Here is a 20302-nt window from a genome sequence, read left to right as displayed (position 1 = left end):
AGTCATATTTTCATATTCATCCAAGTCCATTTTTCCACCACAGCGAGCCTCTTGCAAGATGCAGCACACAGGGGATGCAGCAAAAATAAGCCTACTAAGGAAGCAGTTTCTAAGTAGTCTTAAATAAGTAAGGATACTTCCTTTAGATCACAAAGAATGGGACTTCTACTTTCTGATGCTTTTGAGTTGGTGAAAGCTAAACTATCTCTGAGCATAATGCGCATTAAAGAATAACCATGTGATCAGAGAGTGAGGATAGAATAACATAAGAATGTTCTCTAAATCTATTTCATTTGATTTGATTTATTTTGAACGTGTAAAAGAATAATACAAAAAAATAATAATTATAATGAAATTAAACAAGAGAATTATGATACTGTACAAACTTAAGCAAAAAATATTATTGACTTACAAATGATTTATAAACAAATGATCTACCTGATTACACAGCAGAAAAGGGGTGGGAAGACATTAACACTTATTTAATCCCACCCCTTCTCCCAAAAACTCAATTATTCACTTTTTCATTACATTTTTTTCTCTTTTAAAAAATGTAAATCTAAATGTATGTCTACATACAATATGCCTTTCCAAATTAAAATAGATTAAATCATTATTAAGAGAAAATTAAGAGAGCACTTCATTTTCTCTTGTTTTATTATTTATAGTAGATGTCTTTGAGTTACCGTATTTTCCGGACTACAAGGCGCACCTGAATATTAGCCGCACAAGCTAAAATTAGGGGGAAATCCTGTTTTGTTCATACATTAGCCGCACCGGACTATAAGCCGCAGGGTTCAAAGCTTGTGCAAAAAGTAGCGGCTTATAGTCCGGAAATTACGGTAATCTTTTCTTTTTTTTTTTATTCTATAAAACTACTGACAATTTTTCTCTGCGTTGGAATTCAACAAACACTGGAATGGCTGCCATACATGTAGAGATAAAGATTTAAGAAAGATTTGGAGTGGTCTCTTAATTTTGTCCGGAGCTATATATATATATTATTCTTTTACGTTGTGTGTCATATTTGATAAGACAAATACAAACGACTATTCTTTTGCACCTTGCAAAGCTTTGTGTTTCTGACCCTTCCTCACAGTGAAAGTGATTTTAAAGCGTCGATAGGGAACAATACAGGAGAGATCTCCTCTCTTCAGCTTACAATCAGCAGAGGGGACATCTTCTGTGCCTCCCTCGTGAGGGGGTCAACAATGGCCACAACATCATAGAAGACCTCGTGTTCACGCGGGGAGAGATGGAGCACACTGAGGGGGGAGAACAGCACACCAAAGCGGATTCAGCAACACAAGGTTACACAACCCTTATTCAGCACAACTGCAAATCAAAAGATGTGCCTTTCTGCACTGCCTGAAATGTTGGCATAGCAATTTTCAGATCTATTATAACAACAGAAGAGTAAACCCTTCCCTGTGAGAATGCAGAGCCAATAGGACAGGGAAAAAAAGCGTTTCCTACCTGTGACTGTCTTTGATGAACTGGACATCCCTCCTGACTTCCCCTTTGGGGGCCGCAGTAAGGAGGGCATCCACTTTCATGACTAAGTCGCTGGCGCTGAGGGGAAAAAGGTGTAACAGGGACAGTCCATCACTTATTAATTCGGAGTTTGAGGAGAGTCGTCAAACAGAGCTCACATAATCTGATGCTAAGCTGTTAACAAGGTAGCCTCATAAATATATTCGGGCTTCTGTACCTTGACACCGAGGAGCCGATATTTAGTTTATAAGTTACATATGAGAGTATAGGTGTGGCACAAAGACAAAAAGTCCCATTATAATTGCCTGTTTCATAATGTAAGGGCTCAAATGTTAAAGTAAGATGCTCTGACGTAGAAAGATATGAAATACAAACGCACTGCTTTGGCTTCAGCCTCATCACTTTCACTTTGTCTTTGACTTTCTCTGCAGAACCACCCAGGGTAATCTTCTGCAGCAACTGGAAATCCTCCACAGTGAATTCGTCCTGCTCTTCAGATGGACCGAGGATCTAAATGAAGACAATAAGGCAGTCACAAACACCACTTTTACAATTCCTATCTCAGCATGATTTATTAAACACTTGCCAAAGGGGAGTTTAAATGTAATGTGATTGTAACAGTGTTTTATCCACTTAAAGTCCTGTGTTTCAGTGACAGTGCCTTTGTTTTCCTCCTTTCTATTTCGGGGGGCTTGCCACCGCAGCAGAGGAATGTAAAAATGATATTAATTGTTAGTGCCATGGCAGAGGCTGGCCTCTTCATCCGTGGCTGTCAGCATCACTGCTGCTGAGGCATCAGACACACACACACACACACACACACACACACACACACACACACACACACACACACACACACACACACACACACACACACACACACACACACACACACACACACACACACACACACACACACACACACACACACACACACACACACACACACACACACACACACACACACACACACACACACACACACACACACACAGAGCAGTGTGTGCCACCTGTGAGCTTTGAGGAACATTCCCTGCTAATTTGACAGTACTGAAGAAGCACTCTGAACACACAAGAGGGAAAACCTCCAAAAGGCTCGGAGGATCCTACTCCACTGAACCCAGCAATAGAGTGGTGAAGTATTTTTGTAGGCCGGCCCGGAAGTAAGCTGCGCATGGGTTCCCTCGACAAAAAAGCAAAGTGATTTCTCCATAGGATTTTGGAAGAAATAAGATGTGTGGAAAACGAGCCCTGTTTGATAAATGCACGTTTTGTTCAGCCGGATAATCTCCACATGTCTACCCTACTTTTATCATTTTCAATTCATAAATCTAATTAAATTCAATTGAATTTGTGTCAACCACAGACCTTATTTCAAGCTATTTTCCAAAATCCTCTGGAGACATCCCATACTTTGAGACAAGGGAACTGGAAGTGGTAAAATGCTAACTCACTTCCGGGTTTTAGGACTCGTTCCTGCACCTCTCTATAGCAGCAACATTTTATAAACGCTTCACCTCACTGTAAAACATATTGAGGACTATTCAACTTTTTAGGGAGACATACAGAGATCAATATTTTGGAATGTTTACTGAGCTGTGTTGGAGTTGAAGCCCACTCACCCTCCCATTGCTGATCACTGCTCCCTGTCCTGGACTCAGCTTCAGGACATCTCGACAGAACAGCTGCTGGCTACGAATGAAATCCACTTCCAATGTGTTGAACTTCTTCTCCATGGCATTGACGTCCATGCCCTGGAGCAGAATAACAAATGTCTGTTTAGGAGGTTAGATAAATTGATTGCATTGTTGGCTCAAATTTGAATGTGTGATGTACTGCAAGATCCAATAGACTAGCTCAAGGACCTTTCTCCCTTTACAGCCTGTCCAAAACAAAATGAGAGTGATGCATTGGCCTTAGGAGTGATGCATGAGAGGCAAAAACATTATTCACAACATCATTGATGCCTTGCGTCAGCGCAATCACTGCAGTTTCTGAAAAAGAAATACTTCAGCCAGGGCCGAGCTGTCAGAAATGCACGTGTGAAAATTACATTAATCAATTTGTAATTAATATAACAAACTCTTAATTAAGCCTCGGCCATATTTGTCCATAACAATTAGGTGTGGGAGTGTAGCGGGTTTGTGGAGTCAGGTTATTAGTTTCTCCCACATCTCTCCTCAGGAGAACAGGTGAAATACCAATAATGTCAGCACAATCCAGTCAGCAAGTCTGTCTGGCAGCCAATAATAAACTTGTATCCCTCGACTCTGCATCTCAACTCACACAGCAGTCTCCTACCCATCTTTTCATTGCTATTTCCAGCCTATTCTCTCCCCATTGTTTACGGCTGGTATAATTGAAGGCCAGTTTGTTATGGTTGGTCCCAGATGTAACCTGTGCTGTATGACTTATTCCTGCTGGAAGAGATGGGAGCACTCTTGTCAGCTGATTTGTTGATTAGAGCATGAGAATTTGTTTCCTTGCGTGTAAAGATGTGTGGGTGGATACTGCACACTAGAGCACGGAGGAAAAGTAGTGGCTGTAGACGGCTCACAGCAGCAGAGTGATGGTCAGGCCTGGCTGAACACATGCGACTTACACAGGCCTGAACGGGGAACAGGAGCTCGGCTATTCATCAGGTCCGGAGACCAGGTATCCAGCAGCACTTTATATGAAAGATTCAGCATGTGGAGCCCGCCTTGTGCCGGCCCTGTGACAGGCCGAGTGGAACTGAGTGGCATCCACAGGCTGCGGAGTGTCACGCGTCCTCTAAATATATTCTGTTAGCTGATGTTCAGGAGGGGAATGAGAAGACGGGCTCATCAATCACCATTTCCCCTAACTGTGCACTTGATTCAAGAAAGCAGTGGCAGACAAATCTCTGTAAAGTGGTTTTATCAAACCTTTGTTTTCCTCATTTCTGCCTTTATGCTCATCAATTCTGCCTTAAAAGGTTACCAATTTCAGTGCTCAATCAAATAATTCCCATTTTGCAGAGAGATAGAATTCACTGACACATTTAAAACCTAAAAACAACTAACCAAATATTCAAACCCAAAATATTGTATTTCTAACTTGATAAAATGCAACACTTGTGCTGAAGTGCTTTATATACTGTATTTTAAGGTTGGATGATACAGCTCTATGTACAACAAGTCAATATGAATGTATCGGCTGTTGGAGCGTACTGTTTAGTATTTGGGTTGCTATGGCTTTAATATCTCTGGTTGTATTAGTCCGTGACAGGCAATGTTGCAAATCAATGAGCGGGGCTGTTTTATGGCGGGGTTTGATTTATAGGACTGTGCAGCAACGTGATGAAGTACCTCAGGTACTGTACTTCTTACACTGGTTTATTCTAAAACACATATTTACATATGGTTGTTTGTTTTCCAAATCGTTTATATATTGAATTTCTAGAAAATGAACTACCAAAAATGATATCAATATGGTAATTTTAATGGTAACACAAACCCAAACAGCAGGTTTCATTTTTATCACACACCCCTTATATCTATAAACAACGTGGCGGTATCTCACTTGTTTTTATTATCATTACTTTTCTTTATTTTGCTGACCATGGCTCTTTAGACGTCTTCCTACCATGTCAGAAGGGATTTTTTAACCACCTCAGCTAAAAGGCCTTCAAGTGTTTAACACAGCAGGTAATGGATTGTAATTTTCTACGTCAGCCTTTACGTTTACCATTAGCATCAGAACATTTCAGTATACCTGCTCGCCTTAAAACACTGCAGCACATTGTGTTGGCAGGGAGGAAATATCTAAGTTGCAGAAATCCTTCTTATATGAAGATTGTGACACCCTTTCAGGAGGCAGATCACACATGCTACAAACCCAGCATGGATGTGTCCTCTTAGTTATGATACTTGCTAATAAAGTTCACTCAGGTTAAAATAACATCCCATAACTACACAAACAAATGCTCATGTTCGGGAGAATAAATAACTACGAAAAAAACAAAGCTAAATCTCATGGCAGTGTGACGTGTGATATGTGTGATCAGACGCCGTTCCAAAATTATTTTCAGGTTTTGGCTATTCTTTTAGTCAAAAAGGTCAAATTGGAATAGATACAGATATTAATCAATATAAGATTTGATATTTCAGTCAAGTCATAAAGATTTTAAGTGTTGGTAGCTAAACTAAAACCGAACTTTTGTTGATATTTTGGTGATTTAGAAATATCTTTCCAAAACCTGCTCTGTAAAGAGAGAAGCCACAGCAACTTAACAGGAACTTTGCTAAAATAAGTCTAAATTTGGCAATTCTTAGATTCAAGTAAGAAACTACGTATGAAATAACAGGAAAACCAGGCTATGAATCTGACAACATATTTGATGTAATGGCAAACAATACCTAATTTGAACAGATTCCATTTGATTGAAATATGAAATATATAAGACACAGTAAATATCTGGAATCTAATATATCTGATCTGACCAAACGTAGATAAGTGCGTTCCTGAATCAATCCTTTACCTGCGTCACTAAGTCCTTTATCTTGGTCCCCTGTCGGAGGAGCTGGCTGCTCTCCTCTCTCAGAAGTTTTTGCACAAACTCCGCTGCAGCCTTATTCTTCTGGGTGAGGAGAGAGGCCCAGATAGCCCGGTACAGCGCAGTGTTATCTTCGCTGGGCTTTCCGCTGGGGTTATCTATCACCCCCACTCGCACTCCAGGGCTGGCCTTCTGCTTACACACACACACACACACACACACACACAGACACACAGACACACAGACGATATAATTCAGAGAAATATCACAGATTCCCTTATTTTTCGCAGACCCAAGTGTCACTGACTGCAAACTCTGAGGAGAGAAAGCTGATTGCTTAAAAGTAACCATAGAGGTTCCTCCTGGTCTGCTTATTTTATCAGCAAGGAATGCCTTTACAATAATTTCATCCATAGTGTGTCAACAGGTGAATATTTCATTTTAGAAGCATCTGTATTGATGATTTTAAATGGAAAAACATTTATTTTCAGATAAGATTTCCTTAATTTTGACTCATAAAGGCCTTCACTAAGCACTAAAAAAAGATATTGAAATGCACTCCATTTATTCTGCTTGTAAGTGAGATTTAGATGTACAGATGTGTCCCATCAAAATGGTTGTCAAAGACAGACGAATGTGTAAAAGGTTATCGATTAAGATCAGATTCCTTTAAGAATTTACAGCCTGTAACATATTGTCAAAACTTCATTGCAGAAAAATCTTTAATTAGTAATGTCAAATGATTTCACTCATTCAAATGCTTTCAAACGCACGATAAAGAACAACTGACATTAACACATGTACAGTGTGTCAATTTGTGACTTCGCAAGCGGTTCCTAATTGAAAGCTAATGATTGGTTGAAAGAATAAGGAACAGGACAGAGCGTTGATGATACTCACCATATGTTTCAGAGCATTTATTAACAGTTTTCTTCCTGAGATCTCCTCGAAATCTCCAACTATCCACATGGTCACAGCACTCATCCCATCCTCATCTAAGTTAAAAAGAGTAAAGCCGAAAGAAAGAAAAAAGGGTTAGGGCAAACATCCCTCTTCTGGAAGTTTGTTCCAGATCTGTGGAGCATAGAAACTGAAAGCTGCTTCTTAGGGTTAGCTGAGGACGATGAGAATCTGATTGAAAGTGAGAAGGGAAATTGGTAATGTTCAGTTTGTTTTTTAGGTGAGAAAGACTGAGGCATCTGGCAGAAAGCTCAGTGTATTACTGGAGAAGTGTGCCACCTGTCATAGTTATCCCCCCCCCCCCACACACACACACACACACACACATTAGAGAAGTGTGCCACCTGTCATAGTTATCCCACCCCCCCCCCCCCCCCCGAGTGAGTCAGTCAGTCAGAAAAGCAGGCAGCCGGTCAGCTAGTCCACAGAGGAGGTTGGCAATCAGCCTCCTCATCCTCACCAAGACAGCTCCACTGCAGACCTGAGCAGCTCTGACGGCCAGTTAGACTGTTGGCCGAAAGCCAGTCAGCAGACCCAGCAATTATCTTACTGGAGACACCGCCTGTGTGCTTTACAAAGGTCAATTTCACACTTTCATAGATCAGTAAAGCCATGAAGGATTACTCTTGTTCAGATACTGCTCATTTTACAGGAAAATCAACATGGAAATGAAAAGGGGTTGTTCCACTTCCACAGAGGAAAAAATTCCGAGGCTTGAATTAGTGATTTGAATTGTTGCAAGTCATTCAGGAAATGAAATGAGGAGCCAAAATGTAAAATAAGAAGCAACTTCTTACCGTTATTTGTAAAGTACTTCATCCTCTTGGCCACCACTGCTGTTTTGTCTCTGGAGTCGTAGTATGAAAACATAGTGGTGTCCTCCCATTCATCTACAACTGCACAGCAAAAGAGGGGGAGGAGTTGGGTGAATAAGAGAGGAATGTAGGCAGGGAATCAATAATAAATAAGATGTTTAGCACAGGTCACCTGGTTTGGCAGTGAAGTCGAGGTATTTCCGGTCAGTGCTTAGAATGAGAGGGTTCATCCTGGGAACCACGTTGGCCTGCTCCATCAGATAGTCCACCACATCGGAGCCCTCAGTCAGCTGACCCTGCAGGCGAAGGAGAAAGATAACATCAATCCATAAGTACATACTGCATTTAGTGTGTGACGTACGTCTGAAAAGTGATGTGTCTGCTAAAGCTATAATGTTGAGAGCCAGGAAGTGTAATGGAATATTTGATCCTTTTAATATTAGCATTGAAAGTTTATTATGTGTCCTGAAGTAAAGCTGTTTTCTAACACAAAGCTTGACAGGTAGTAAAAGTCCGAACCTAGAAGAGTCGTAAATGAGGATGGACATGTTTATTTTCAGGATTCGGGATTCCTCATTTTGAGCTATGTAGACATTTTGTGTCTCTGGTTCAAGCTGGTGTGTTAAACAGTGATGTAACTCCTCTTGTACTACATCTCCTGTTTTGTGAATTAAGAAACACTTTAAACCTCCTTATCTTTGTAATTAGCTACAGTCTGCTCGACACACTGTAACCCTGTTCCCTTCTTGCAAGAATAAAGTCCTTAAAGACAGTCTTATTTTGAAGTATCTTCATTTCAGCGTATCCGGAAGCATTCCTCACCATTTCATTATTATTTGTTAGTTTCTATTGGTACATTTCCACCACAGGAAAATGTATAAACTATAAAACTGAAGATTGTAATGTTTTTAACAATTTACCCAATCATGTGAACACAGGATCAGCTCAGTTTTAGCATATATTCTGCAATAGACCACTCTCTAATATTGAGAAACCCCAGGCAATAAGTGATATATTACTTGTATGCAAACTATACGTATGGATAACCTGCTAATGGTGCAATTATCCAGGGTTTCTCTACTTCATTTCACTAATAATGTATATGTTCTTCTATATTTATCTACATGTTCTACTCCAGGCTCGAAAAGAGGCAGGTCTGGCAGGTTGAACATGAGGCATGAGTCACTTTCTGTGCAGAGGAGATGGAGTGTGGTACCATAAAGACAGCTCTCTGGAAGGCGTTGGTGGTGTCCATAATGCGCTGCAGGATAATGGTCTCCAGCTCTTCTGGATCCATCTCATCGGGGCTCAGAGGGACTCCATTGAATAAGGCCAACGGTAGGGCACCAAGGCCACTCCTTTTGTAGAACAGGGCACCGTCCTGGAGCACACACATCATGGATTAAACCGTTGGCTGCTCCTGATTATTATTTGTAATCAATTCTTACAATCAGTTATTAAAATGAGACAAGAGGGAGAGATATTTTTCTATATCCTTACCTTTCTTTTCTCATCATACTCAGATTCTACACCAAGAATCATTTCAGCATTGGCTTTAGGGAACTTTCTCTTCAGGTAAGCAGAGATTGCTTCAACAGACAGCGTCCCCCCGACCTCTACTTTGTTGTACAACTGTAGGAGAGAGGGAAGTCAGATCAAGTCTCAGACACCTGTCAATAATTCCAAACAGTGGTTATTTGAAAGAGATGTTACCAGAGGCAAAATCCCACCGACTCATCCAGAACAATAATGTCTGAAGCCATGGGAACACAACAACACAACTGACTTCTGAGGCACGGAGAAATATGAACTGGCGTGGAGTTCATTTAGTTTAGATATTGTTTCGAAAAGTGCTTTCTAAAACAATACAGATGTAGACATACTTACTGAGACCATGGAGATCAGAGCCTGGGATAAATCATACTCGTCTGCTATGTAGTTCAGCAGTCTGTAAAACCCAACCCCTGCATCTGAGAGGCCATCAATCTCCTCCTCGGTGTTGACAACAAACACAAATCCAATTCTACATGAAAGGGGGCACACAACAAGATTTCAATTTGCATGTGAAATGAGAATCATTACCTGGTTTAAGATTATAAATGCTAAGGGTGGACCATGTAAACAGCTGTGGAGAAAAACAACAGCACCAACCTCAGTGGGATCTTATGCTTGTAGAAAAGCTCTGCTAGCTTCACCAGCTCTACACTTTGTTCCCGTACTGGATCCACGAACAGCACCTAACAACAACAAAAAAATCATCAACTCTGAATCGCAATACCTTTCCATATGCTCATTATTCAGCTTGCATCATAAAACGATAAGAGTTGAGCAACAAAACACAGTTTGGATAATCAAAAACATCTTAGGGATTCAAAAATGGAGCATTACATTGTGTGAGAGTTAGTCTGAATGAACTGGAATGTGAGGATTGCAAAATTGATTAACCTTGTCTAGCAGAGAAGAGTCAGAAGCATCCGAGGAGTTTTACAGTTTCACTACAATGGAGACCTTTCTCAATTCCACCCTCTTCATCACCACTACCCCGCAGCGTTTCTGGCCATCAGGGGACTCACCAGGTTGAAGAAATTGCGTCGGATCTGCCGGATGACTCCTGGAAAGGTGGCTCTGAGCAGCTCCTGTACGCCTGTTGGCCAGCTGTGGTAGGGGGGGTCATTCTCTATGTCGTTAATCCACTGGAAAGGGCAGACAGAAGTGTGAAAATAATCATATTCACAAGGTCATTCATGAGTTAAATACAAGCAACAGATCGGCAAGAGAGGAAATGTCTCACAAGTATCTCTGAATGGTGTCTTCTATATTGTGTTATTTCTCAAATGGTTATGGTGTTGTACCCATCAAAGAAATCTAAATACTAGCTTTTGTACATCCATAACCCAAATTGTGTTTTGATCAAGCGTGTGAATGACACAGACACACAAGTAAGGGATGATGTGCAGCGAGGCGGGCATTATGGGGACAAGAACACCCGACAGCTGCACATTATCCCGCTTATTACACAGCCAGATACTAAACAAACGACCCACTCGACGCAAATATCAATTGAAGTTATTTTATTGACTTAAAAACTCCAGCGCGCCGTCTTTTAACATCATTTCCTTGGTCTGAACGACTGTATTAATAACCTCACATGTTCTGTATTGACCAATCAGAATCGAGTATTCAACGAAGCCATGTAATAAGAATACTTAGCACAAAGGTGTTGGTATATAAATACTTTGTATGCTTTTGTTTTACCTAGTACTCTGTATTGGCACCCTGCCAACAGCACGTTCACACTGTACTGTGCATTATGAGTGGTGATAAGCATTTCCTGTTATTGGTCTGAAGCACCGAGATATTGCACAGGGTTACATTAGGTCCCTTTTTTAGAGAATATTCCCTTTCTTGCTTTACACCTGTAATATTAAACCACAATGTACTTATATGACTTTTTCAGACACCCAAGTGTATAATAGTATATAAAAATAAATAAATACAATGTGAGGACAGAGTAATCTCCTCTTGATATACAGGTAGCTGCATGCATATAAACAACACTCTTGCATTGCACAGTGAACAGTTTGTGGGACAGAATTAAACATGTTTTAAAGGTCCCATATTATGCAAAATGCACTTTTTGCTGTCTTTTAAACATAAATATGAGTCCCCGGTGTAAGGAGACATTGTTAGAAAATACAACCCTCTCTCTTTTCCTCCTTACCCACATGTCTAAAAACGGGGGTACAAACAAGCTGATCCAGATTTGCTGCCGATATGATGTCATATCGGAAATGTGGGCTGGCTTTACGTTGAACTCCTGGCAACGTCCCCCCATGTGACACGTCTCAACCTATCGTCCCCAATATACAGTCGCGAGCTGAATCCCCTCCGCAGCACCTGTGTGTTCAGCAGGATGTCTGCATGAGGGACTGAGAGTTGTTGTGTATATAATGCACATAATGTCACTGCCCTAGTGGTAAACACTGAGAAGTGTTTCAGAAATAATGCTTGATGTGGTTTAGAACATAATATGGCGTTTAATCAAGGCAGCGTTTAGCTGAGTGCCTCCGTTAGAAACTTCTCTCTTTAGACAGAGAGCTGTGCTCCAAAGGGGCGCGGCCAGCTTCAGCTCAGCTCAAATTTAAAGCGACAGTCACAGAATCAGCACTTCAGGAACAGGGCTGAAATAGAGAGGGATGAGGCATGGCAGCAATGGACGATCTGTTTGGTATTATGAGCAAAAAACTTCACAGACAAGTTTTGTATACAATATATTGTTGAAATATAGCATAATAGGTGACCTTTAAAGCTCTACTTCACTAGTAAGGTATTAGATATGGCTCTTGATGATAAATGGCCGTAATCATAGTTGCAAAAGGATCGATCATTGCCAAACTGGCACTAACAGTGGTTTCCCTCTCTGTAACTTTGGGTGTAAGCCTCCCCACAGTGCAAACGCTTGCCTCTCTGGTACACTATCCTTAACTCTCTAGCTCTGTGTGTGTGTGTGTGTGTGTGTGTGTGTGTGTGTGTGTGTGTGTGTGTGTGTGTGTGTGTGTGTGTGTGTGTGTGTGTGTGTGTGTGTGTGTGTGTGTGTGTGTGTCTTTCTTAACATAATGTTACACACTCTCCATACCTAGAAGGGGAGACAAATGCTTAACCGACAGACCTCTTGGTTGAATATGGAAATGCTTGAATAGTTCATTTCTCTGCCCTTTTTCTAGGACTGGGAATATTAAAATAGCCAGAGGGGCTAAAATGAAAAGTCTTTAATTTGATAGTTTTTCTTGGCTGAATCTCCAATTTAATACCTGCAGTTTCTGGCAGGCTGGAGACTGTTGCACTAGCCTGATGACTGATACACTCTTTCACACACAGCTAAAAAGAATAAAAGCCCCTACAGCGTGGATCTGGGCCAGAAGAATAATGCTTTTGGACAGGACTCACCATTATGGCTGGATCTCTGATATCTAAGGCATAGCTGTCATCCACAGCGTTCACAGGTAGCCTCAGCAGCTTGCCCTGATGGTCTCCTTTTATGCCCAGGTTATGAAGCCCCTCCAGGACCCTGGCCTCTCCTCTGAGGATGTCTAGAATGCTGTAAAAAATAAATCACAAGTTAGTTTTTCTTTTTCATATAAATGAGGTTTTGCGGCGCACTAAACTTTGATCTTGCTGCAGCAGGATGACTGAGCCAGAGCAAAGGTCTGAGGCTCCCTGGGGAGAGCACAGACAGACCACTGCTCCCCCTGCTGTGCTCCTACCTGAAAGGGTTGTGAACGTCCAGATCAATGTGCAGTCCGTTGATGAAGAGCTCCCCGTCTCCCGGGTGAACACCAACGGTCTCACCGAGACGCTGAAAGAAAAAAGCTCAAAGGTATTAGCCGAATGCCAAAAGCCTTTCCCTTTCTACCTTTAATGTATGATCGTTCCACAAGAAAGTAAGTGAAAAGAATAAACCTGTATGTACAAGGGATAAACTGTCCGTTAGGAATAGAAGAAACCAAATGTCACATGTGGTGTTGCTATGGAGTTTATTTCAGACACAGATTGATAACTCATTGTTAAAATAAAACTTGCACAATGGCTCAGGATGTTATCAAAGCCAGCCTCCTGCACGCTCATGTGGAAACACGGCCTTTTACCGACCTTTTGGTTCTCCTCAATTTCTTTTCTCATTTCCTGCTTTACGGCCACTCTTGTCAGTGATCTGTGGGAACAGTAAAACATGTACAGTCACCATCAGCTTTTACCACATCCCAAGCCGGCAGTAAAATGCCAGTTTTAATCTTCAAAAATCTGTCGGCCCTCAAGATGGTCAATTCCCTATAAACACCTGACTCTTACTCAGCACTTTTTGGAGTTATTACAAACTGCCTAAGTCAAAATAAGCAAACATCAACAAGCTGATTCCATCTCTGTATTTAAGTAGCATTTATTGAGGATAATGCTCAAATAAACGGATTGATAGAAGACATGTTTCATTAAAAACAGCATCTGTAGTGCCTCCATTCACACATTGGTACACAGAGCAGGCTCCTAACAATATGGATTTTAGAATGGTCCCAAATGTGTTATCTAGTCAGCCAGAAAGAGAAAATCTGATGAACTTTCAGACCTGGCTTTGCTCGGGAAGTTCTGACTGAGGTCTCGCATCAGCTTCAGAGCATCGTACTTCGGCTCGGACAGGATTCTGGCAGCTGCCTGGACACTCAGATCTGTGGAGATCCATGAACTCATCAACATTTAGATCTACAGGCACATTATGTTTAAACAAATGGAACATATGCAAAGGTAATCAAAGGAACTGTTACTCCATATGCAGTGTAAAGTTGACACAAAAATTAAAAGATTCTCCAGTCAACAAAATAGTAGCGAATACAAAACAAAAGAAATCCACATTTATTATAATTTCCATTTTCTGTTTATAAGCACTGAACCACTCAAACAGACAATGGATACCTTGCATTTCCCACACTTTGAGAGGGACCATGTCATTGGTACTCTCCAGGAGATGTTTACGAAGCTCAACGAGATGCTCCTGGAGTTCAGGGTGAGAATTCCTTGAGAGAGGAAATGATGGAGGAAATGATACAATGAATGAAGATACAAATACAAATAGGTTTTCATCATTCAGTCACTAAAAGCATCAGCAATATTAGCTGCATATTTCTTTTCCAACTCACTTTAGCGTTCCAAAGACGAACCCTTGGACTTCGTCGTTATTATCGTCCTCCACGTTTATAACTGAATCTACAAAGCACAAGATGTTTGTTTTATTGCCGTGGACTCAGCCGAGACCAGCACAGAATGTTTGATAAGTCACAAACTGACCTTTTACTTTGGTGTCATCCACAGCTTTGTATTCAGTGCTTTTGATAGCCAGCTCAACACCGTACCCAGATAAAAGCATCCTTTGAGGCTTTGGATTCTGCAAGCAGCGGGGAGCAGAGAAAAGGCTTTAATGAAAAGAGTTCTGTTTACATGCTTTCTGTCAAGAGTACTGTGGTAATAGACTGCAGACACATCCCATGGGAAACGCTGTCTGCCTTTACCTATATATTGAATGAAAACGTTATGTAAACAGCTGTTCTCATTAGTGGGTTTAGCTAGCAGGCAAATCAAATCATGCATACAGACATTATGATCGGGGAGTGGAGTAGGTAACACTAACGATTCTTTCAAAGAGGCACTGTGATAAGATTTCTTCTTTAATAAGATAATGACATTGGTGGTCTGCCAGATATTGCCACAGTACACTGTAAGTGCTGTTATTGTGGAACAGAAACGGCTCGGAGCAACAACAACTCCGCTGCACAGCAGTAGGTTCAATGCTGACGCACAGAAAGTGGCTCTAAGTTGCAGCAGTCACTACAGTTCCAAAATGCCTCTGGAAGCAACCTCAGCACATTATCCGTTTAGGGGGCATAGGTCCAGTGCTGCAGGAGCCCACCCAAACTAAATGCCATGTGTTGAACTGGAGGATAAAAAGCGTTTGCTGTACGACCCTCCCTCATTCAGACTGGTTTACTGCTTTAACCACATTAAACATTACTCTTTGCCAATTATGGTCAACATCTTAATTTAAATAACATAGTTTAGACCTTTATCCGTTGCTTGCTAATGTTTCTAAACTTGCCACTGTAAGACTAATGAATGTAAAGATCAAACTTGCCGGCAGAACAAGCCACTACCTAACCGTACTTCAGGACTTAAACAAATAGTGCTACACCCCCGTTAGTCAGAACTGATGAAGGTCTGTGTGGCTGAACAGTAGCACACATGCCAAACGTCATGATTAGCAATGCAAGAGTGAGTCAGCTTGTGCGGTGTAATGCACACCATTGTTGGACTCTGGTGCAATTTAGACACGTTGGTCTGGAGCAATCACAAGGCTGCTAACACTGGACTGCCTTGCACAGAGCCCTGATCCCGGTTAGAAACCTTTTGGTGGAGTCACAACACTTTTTTTTTTTAATCAGACTTAATCAACAAACATCAGTGACAGGTGTATTGCTGTAATGTCCAGGTTCTTTTAGCCATTATATATATATCTATAGATGAAAGCCCAACTGTTAACAGGATTGTTCTATGCTACATAGTCATTAAAAGTTATTCTATAGTTCAATTTACCAGTGAGAACAAGAAAAACCTGGCCCGCCACATACTGTGCAGAAGTAAGATAGCCCACATTGAACCTTGACACTCAAATTCAAAGCACTGCATCATGCTTTCAAATGTCTCTCCCACCCACACAGCTTTTTCAACCACATCTTAAAGAAAAACACCTTTCATTCCTTCAAAGACATTTGTGTCGGTTACTTTTGGAAAAATCGACTAAAAAGGGAAAAATATGTCACTGTTGCAAAAGTGCCATTAAAGTAAAGATGAAACAATAGGGTCTAATGGCAAAGAGGCATAAGCTATACTTGGCTTCGGCTGTGCAGGCAATAGTTTCATTTGTTTTGTTGACAATCAGAAAAAATAATATCGCAAGCCTTATCTTTTTTTGGAAAGTATGATGACGAGATCATTTTTCTTTCTTACTGGAAACCACACATTTAATCAACGGATAACAAAACACGGCTGCAAAAGCAGTGCTACTCACCGCTACGAAATGCCGCAGCACGTATACGAGAGTTCCCTCTGCAGCCCTCTCTGACAGCACCTTATGAAACAAGGTGAACTTCTTGGTTCCAATCTCAGCATAGAGGATAACCACTGGCACATCTGTTTTATTGACCCCTGGATACGTGTGCTCATTCTTGTATAAAAATGGTTCGGGCCTGCAAACATTTCAAAAATACTCTTTATTATTATTCTTACAGACGAAAATACAGTCAGTAAAGCCTCATTCAAAGAAAAATTCACTGTGTAAACTATTCATTTGTGCCGCATTCAGTGTTACCTGCCTGCAGCTGCCTTCAGGAGCTTTTTGATGTCCTTGGTGCTGCAGCTATGCTGACCATGAATGGAGACAAAGGCAGGGCAAGCCTCAGGCGGAGGCTCGTCACTGGCTATCTGTAGGAGAGCGTGGTGGAGTGAAGGAATGCTCCATAACACACAAACATCAACATGACCCTTACACTGCTACGGTCTATCAAAGTATGGACCCCTTACTCTTTAAAATGGGTCAAATTGAATCACAGCTATATTGATTGATTTATATTCTACAGCCCACTTCATTTTAGCAACAAAAGTGCTAAACATCTTTTAAAATTAGAGAAATTCATCAACCAGTGCATCGCTGTCACCAAAATGAAATTACTCCTCATCATTGCTGAAGCTGCAATGTATAGGCTAAGGAATTGTGAACAGTGTGCAGACATTTCATTAGAGTCACCCAGTATTAACATCAAATATAGTTCACAGCCAACTGAGAAATATATTAAAATTCATATCATTGAGATAAAGAATTTAAATGTTATCAAAAATCATAGTAAAGTAGAAGTTTTCACTACTACATATTCAGAGAAATGTGTCTGTAAGACTGTAAGTAAGGCCTGCAGAGCTACCTTTGTCAAGATGTGGATAAAAAGACAATATATTAAGCGCAAGAAAAAGTTGGAGCTGGCTCACTTTCACACTGTAATGTTACAATGCAGCTCTTGAGAGGGTTATGAAATAGTGATACTATGTTTATTACAACCTACCTGCTGGGATGCATGAACAGCTGGTGAGTACGACCGTAGGGCCATAGCGAATTTGAGGAGTCTAACTTGAAGATCTGTGAGGAACTGGCCAGCCTTCTTAATGATCAGGTTGTAGTACGACCGCACAGACTCTGTGAGACACATCCACACAATTTAGAAATAACGAGTGAAAAGCAGATCTGTCTGGAGTTAAAAATCTAAAATCCATTTTGGATTTAAACAACATACCTCCTTGTTTGTATACAGTGAGCTCTTTCACTGTGTCAACAAACTGCCAGAATTTCTCATTCCCATCTTCTGCAATAAACTCACTGCAAAGGAACATATCAGTCAGCATTATTCAGTAACCACAGTATGGACAAAGTAACCATTTTCTGGTTAAAACACAAGGATCCCAACGCATTACACAGACATTACAGGCATGCAGCACCACCAATATTTCTAGCAAAAACATAAAATGAGAAATTTAAACATTAACAACTTTAGGTTGCTATTTACGTTCGTTATGTATAAATCAAAGCCATGATTTGCTAAAAAGGGCACTTCTTATCAATTACATAATTGATATCTATTTTGGGCTAGATTTTAAATTTAAGATACATTTTTACCCCCAACAAATGTTCAAGTTTGTTAAATTTGGTCAGCTTTTCTGAAAATGTAAGATTGTGAAGTCTGATGACTTAAATCCTTAAGGTAAAAAATGAGGTTAAAACAAAAAAGGTTCTAAACATAGTCTGGAAAATGTGTTGAATCTGGATAGAAAGTAAATGTATCACAGCTTCTGGCAGATCTAGATGTTTGAGACGTATCAATGCGGAAATGTTACATAATATCTCAAAATCAATAGTTTGAGGAATGTATAAAAAGGTGCAATAAGGGGGCTACGGCCTCTTGATCCCAACCCTGAAATCCTGGCTACGGCCCTGTTTGTAGATCTCAGTGCAGCATGATGTCGAGTGGTGAGTACCTTGTTTCCAACAGGAAAGGCGTCATGCTCCACTTTGCTTTAAGACTGGCAGTGACACCTTTGGGTGCCGATGTGACATGATGTATGTTCAGCAGCAGCAGGGACAGCACAATAATGTTCCTCATTTTCTCCGGAGAGACGTAACATGAACCTATAGTGGCAGAAAGCAAACCCCAGAGTCGTCAGTAGAGGTTAACGTTAGCCAGTTATTTTTGCCTTTTGAGAATTGCCAGTCAGTGCCACGTAGTAACTCTACACATGTTATTAAGTTAACACAAACACCGGTGTACGTAGACTTGTATCAAAGCCCTCCAACATTGTATACATTCAGTACTACGTTGCGAAATATACATGCTAGCTACATGTGAAAATAGCTGTGACCTGTGTTTTAACTAGTCATTACTTCTTACTACTATTAATATAACGGACGAGCAACTGGGTCAGACAGACTGAAGTTAGCTCTAGCATAAAAGTAAACAGCCTGTCGTGATTGAAAACGTTATTCTAGCGTGATTTAGAGACGACCAAGATCGCTTGCTACAAAGCTGTGTACAATAAAATACATATTCATTGGTAGGCTGCGTTACAAATAACACATCCCTTACCCGTCAGCGATGCTCACCACTTCCATACAAAGCAAGCTTCATTTATTTTGGGCAGCGAACAACAGCACAGCTAGCTAACTTAGTTGCCGGGGTAGCAGCGTATCGCAGTGGCTCGCGCTGACTGTTATACGTGTTTGAAACAATTAGGAAATGAAAATAAATCAAAGCGTTTCATTATTTTAACGTAGGTTTTCTTCACCCTGTTTGAATGAGGACAATTAATAATTGTTAGCCTAAAGTATTCAAAAACCCGACTGTAAAGTTGTAATTTATTCTGGCACAGCGGTAGACAGCTAAAGAGGCTGATGCTGAGGCTCATACATTTCCAACCAAACACTTGAGCATGTTGCAGCAGCCAACGTCACACTGCTGTCTGCACGTTGATGTGTTAGTGTATTATTGAGAACTAGATGTTTAGTCTGTGTTAGAAGAAGTACATACGAGTAGAAATACTTTGGTTTATACTTTTCATTTATACTTTTCAATACAAACTCATATTTTTACACAACAGTTTCGGTAGCTCACAACAAAGAAACAGGAAAAAAACTGAACTGAAATACAAAATGAAAGAACTCGCAATACATACAGTAAATAAAAAGAAAGCAAAGTGGACATAAAGATATTTACAGGTGCAGCCTTATAGTTATGGATTCCATATACTGTATGGTTAGCAGGTCAGCATAACTGAAAACAATCAGCATACACTTGAGAAAAACAAAAGATACGTGGTGCCCCAATACTCATAACAATAGTGATAATAATATTATGTTTTTGAAATATGCAATAAATGTTCTCCATCCATTATCAGCTATGTGTTTTTGTTTTCTAATTATGTTGTCTTTTCCGTACACTTGGTTGGTCAGTTCCCATCATGTCTGTGTTTGTGGCTTGTATGTTTGGCCCTAGAGCCATAGTATATAAGAAAGGTTGGCAGAGTAGCAATACTACATGCAGCGTACTGTACACGTAGTAGGTTACCATTTAACTGCATCCAAAATCTTAAAAACAATCATATTTGGTATGCTTTAGACTTGTAACAGAGTGTATTTCCACTGTAGGAATTAAGCTGAATATGACATGTTTTGATGGACTTTCAGCTTTTTTTATGGGAAAAGGATCTGGAAGCATTTATGTCTTTATATTAAATATGTTCTCATTTTATATTAAGCTATAGTTGTAAATGCAAATGAAAGGCAATCCAATTTTCAACACTTCAAGCATGAAATGAAATTGAAGCCTAATTTGAAACAGGACTTACGAATCAGAAAGCCATCAACTATGGTCATCTGCAA

At 40.5% G+C, this 20302-nt stretch overlaps 1 protein-coding gene across 5 annotated transcripts in view; it reads right to left on the bottom strand.

Annotated features, from left to right (window-relative positions):
- Positions 1-19099, bottom strand: part of uggt2 (UDP-glucose glycoprotein glucosyltransferase 2) — a 36053-nt gene extending 16954 nt beyond the window's left edge. For all 5 annotated transcript variants that reach the window (XM_063888477.1, XM_063888478.1, XM_063888480.1 and 2 more), the window contains exons 1-26: positions 19011-19099; positions 18406-18556; positions 17667-17749; positions 17439-17569; positions 16694-16806; positions 16394-16571; positions 14620-14716; positions 14472-14538; positions 14248-14348; positions 13904-14003; positions 13435-13495; positions 13050-13141; positions 12733-12883; positions 10359-10478; positions 9937-10022; positions 9673-9808; positions 9286-9417; positions 9002-9166; positions 7958-8081; positions 7768-7866; positions 6911-7005; positions 5996-6202; positions 3117-3248; positions 1874-2004; positions 1477-1572; positions 1163-1265 (exon numbers count right to left, since the gene is read on the bottom strand). In XM_063888477.1, coding sequence (XP_063744547.1) covers positions 1163-1265; positions 1477-1572; positions 1874-2004; positions 3117-3248; positions 5996-6202; positions 6911-7005; positions 7768-7866; positions 7958-8081; positions 9002-9166; positions 9286-9417; positions 9673-9808; positions 9937-10022; positions 10359-10478; positions 12733-12883; positions 13050-13141; positions 13435-13495; positions 13904-14003; positions 14248-14348; positions 14472-14538; positions 14620-14716; positions 16394-16571; positions 16694-16806; positions 17439-17569; positions 17667-17749; positions 18406-18530 — 2925 coding nt within the window. In that variant the 5' untranslated portion in view covers positions 18531-18556; positions 19011-19099. The remainder of the gene's footprint in view (positions 1-1162; positions 1266-1476; positions 1573-1873; positions 2005-3116; positions 3249-5995; positions 6203-6910; positions 7006-7767; positions 7867-7957; positions 8082-9001; positions 9167-9285; positions 9418-9672; positions 9809-9936; positions 10023-10358; positions 10479-12732; positions 12884-13049; positions 13142-13434; positions 13496-13903; positions 14004-14247; positions 14349-14471; positions 14539-14619; positions 14717-16393; positions 16572-16693; positions 16807-17438; positions 17570-17666; positions 17750-18405; positions 18557-19010) is intronic.
- Positions 19100-20302: the final 1203 nt, after the last annotated feature.

This window comes from Eleginops maclovinus, chromosome 7, assembly GCF_036324505.1.
Source record: "Eleginops maclovinus isolate JMC-PN-2008 ecotype Puerto Natales chromosome 7, JC_Emac_rtc_rv5, whole genome shotgun sequence".
NCBI lineage: Eukaryota > Metazoa > Chordata > Actinopteri > Perciformes > Eleginopidae > Eleginops > Eleginops maclovinus.
The sequence above is the reverse complement of the archived record's forward strand: the minus strand, read 5'-3'. Positions and strand labels throughout refer to the sequence as shown.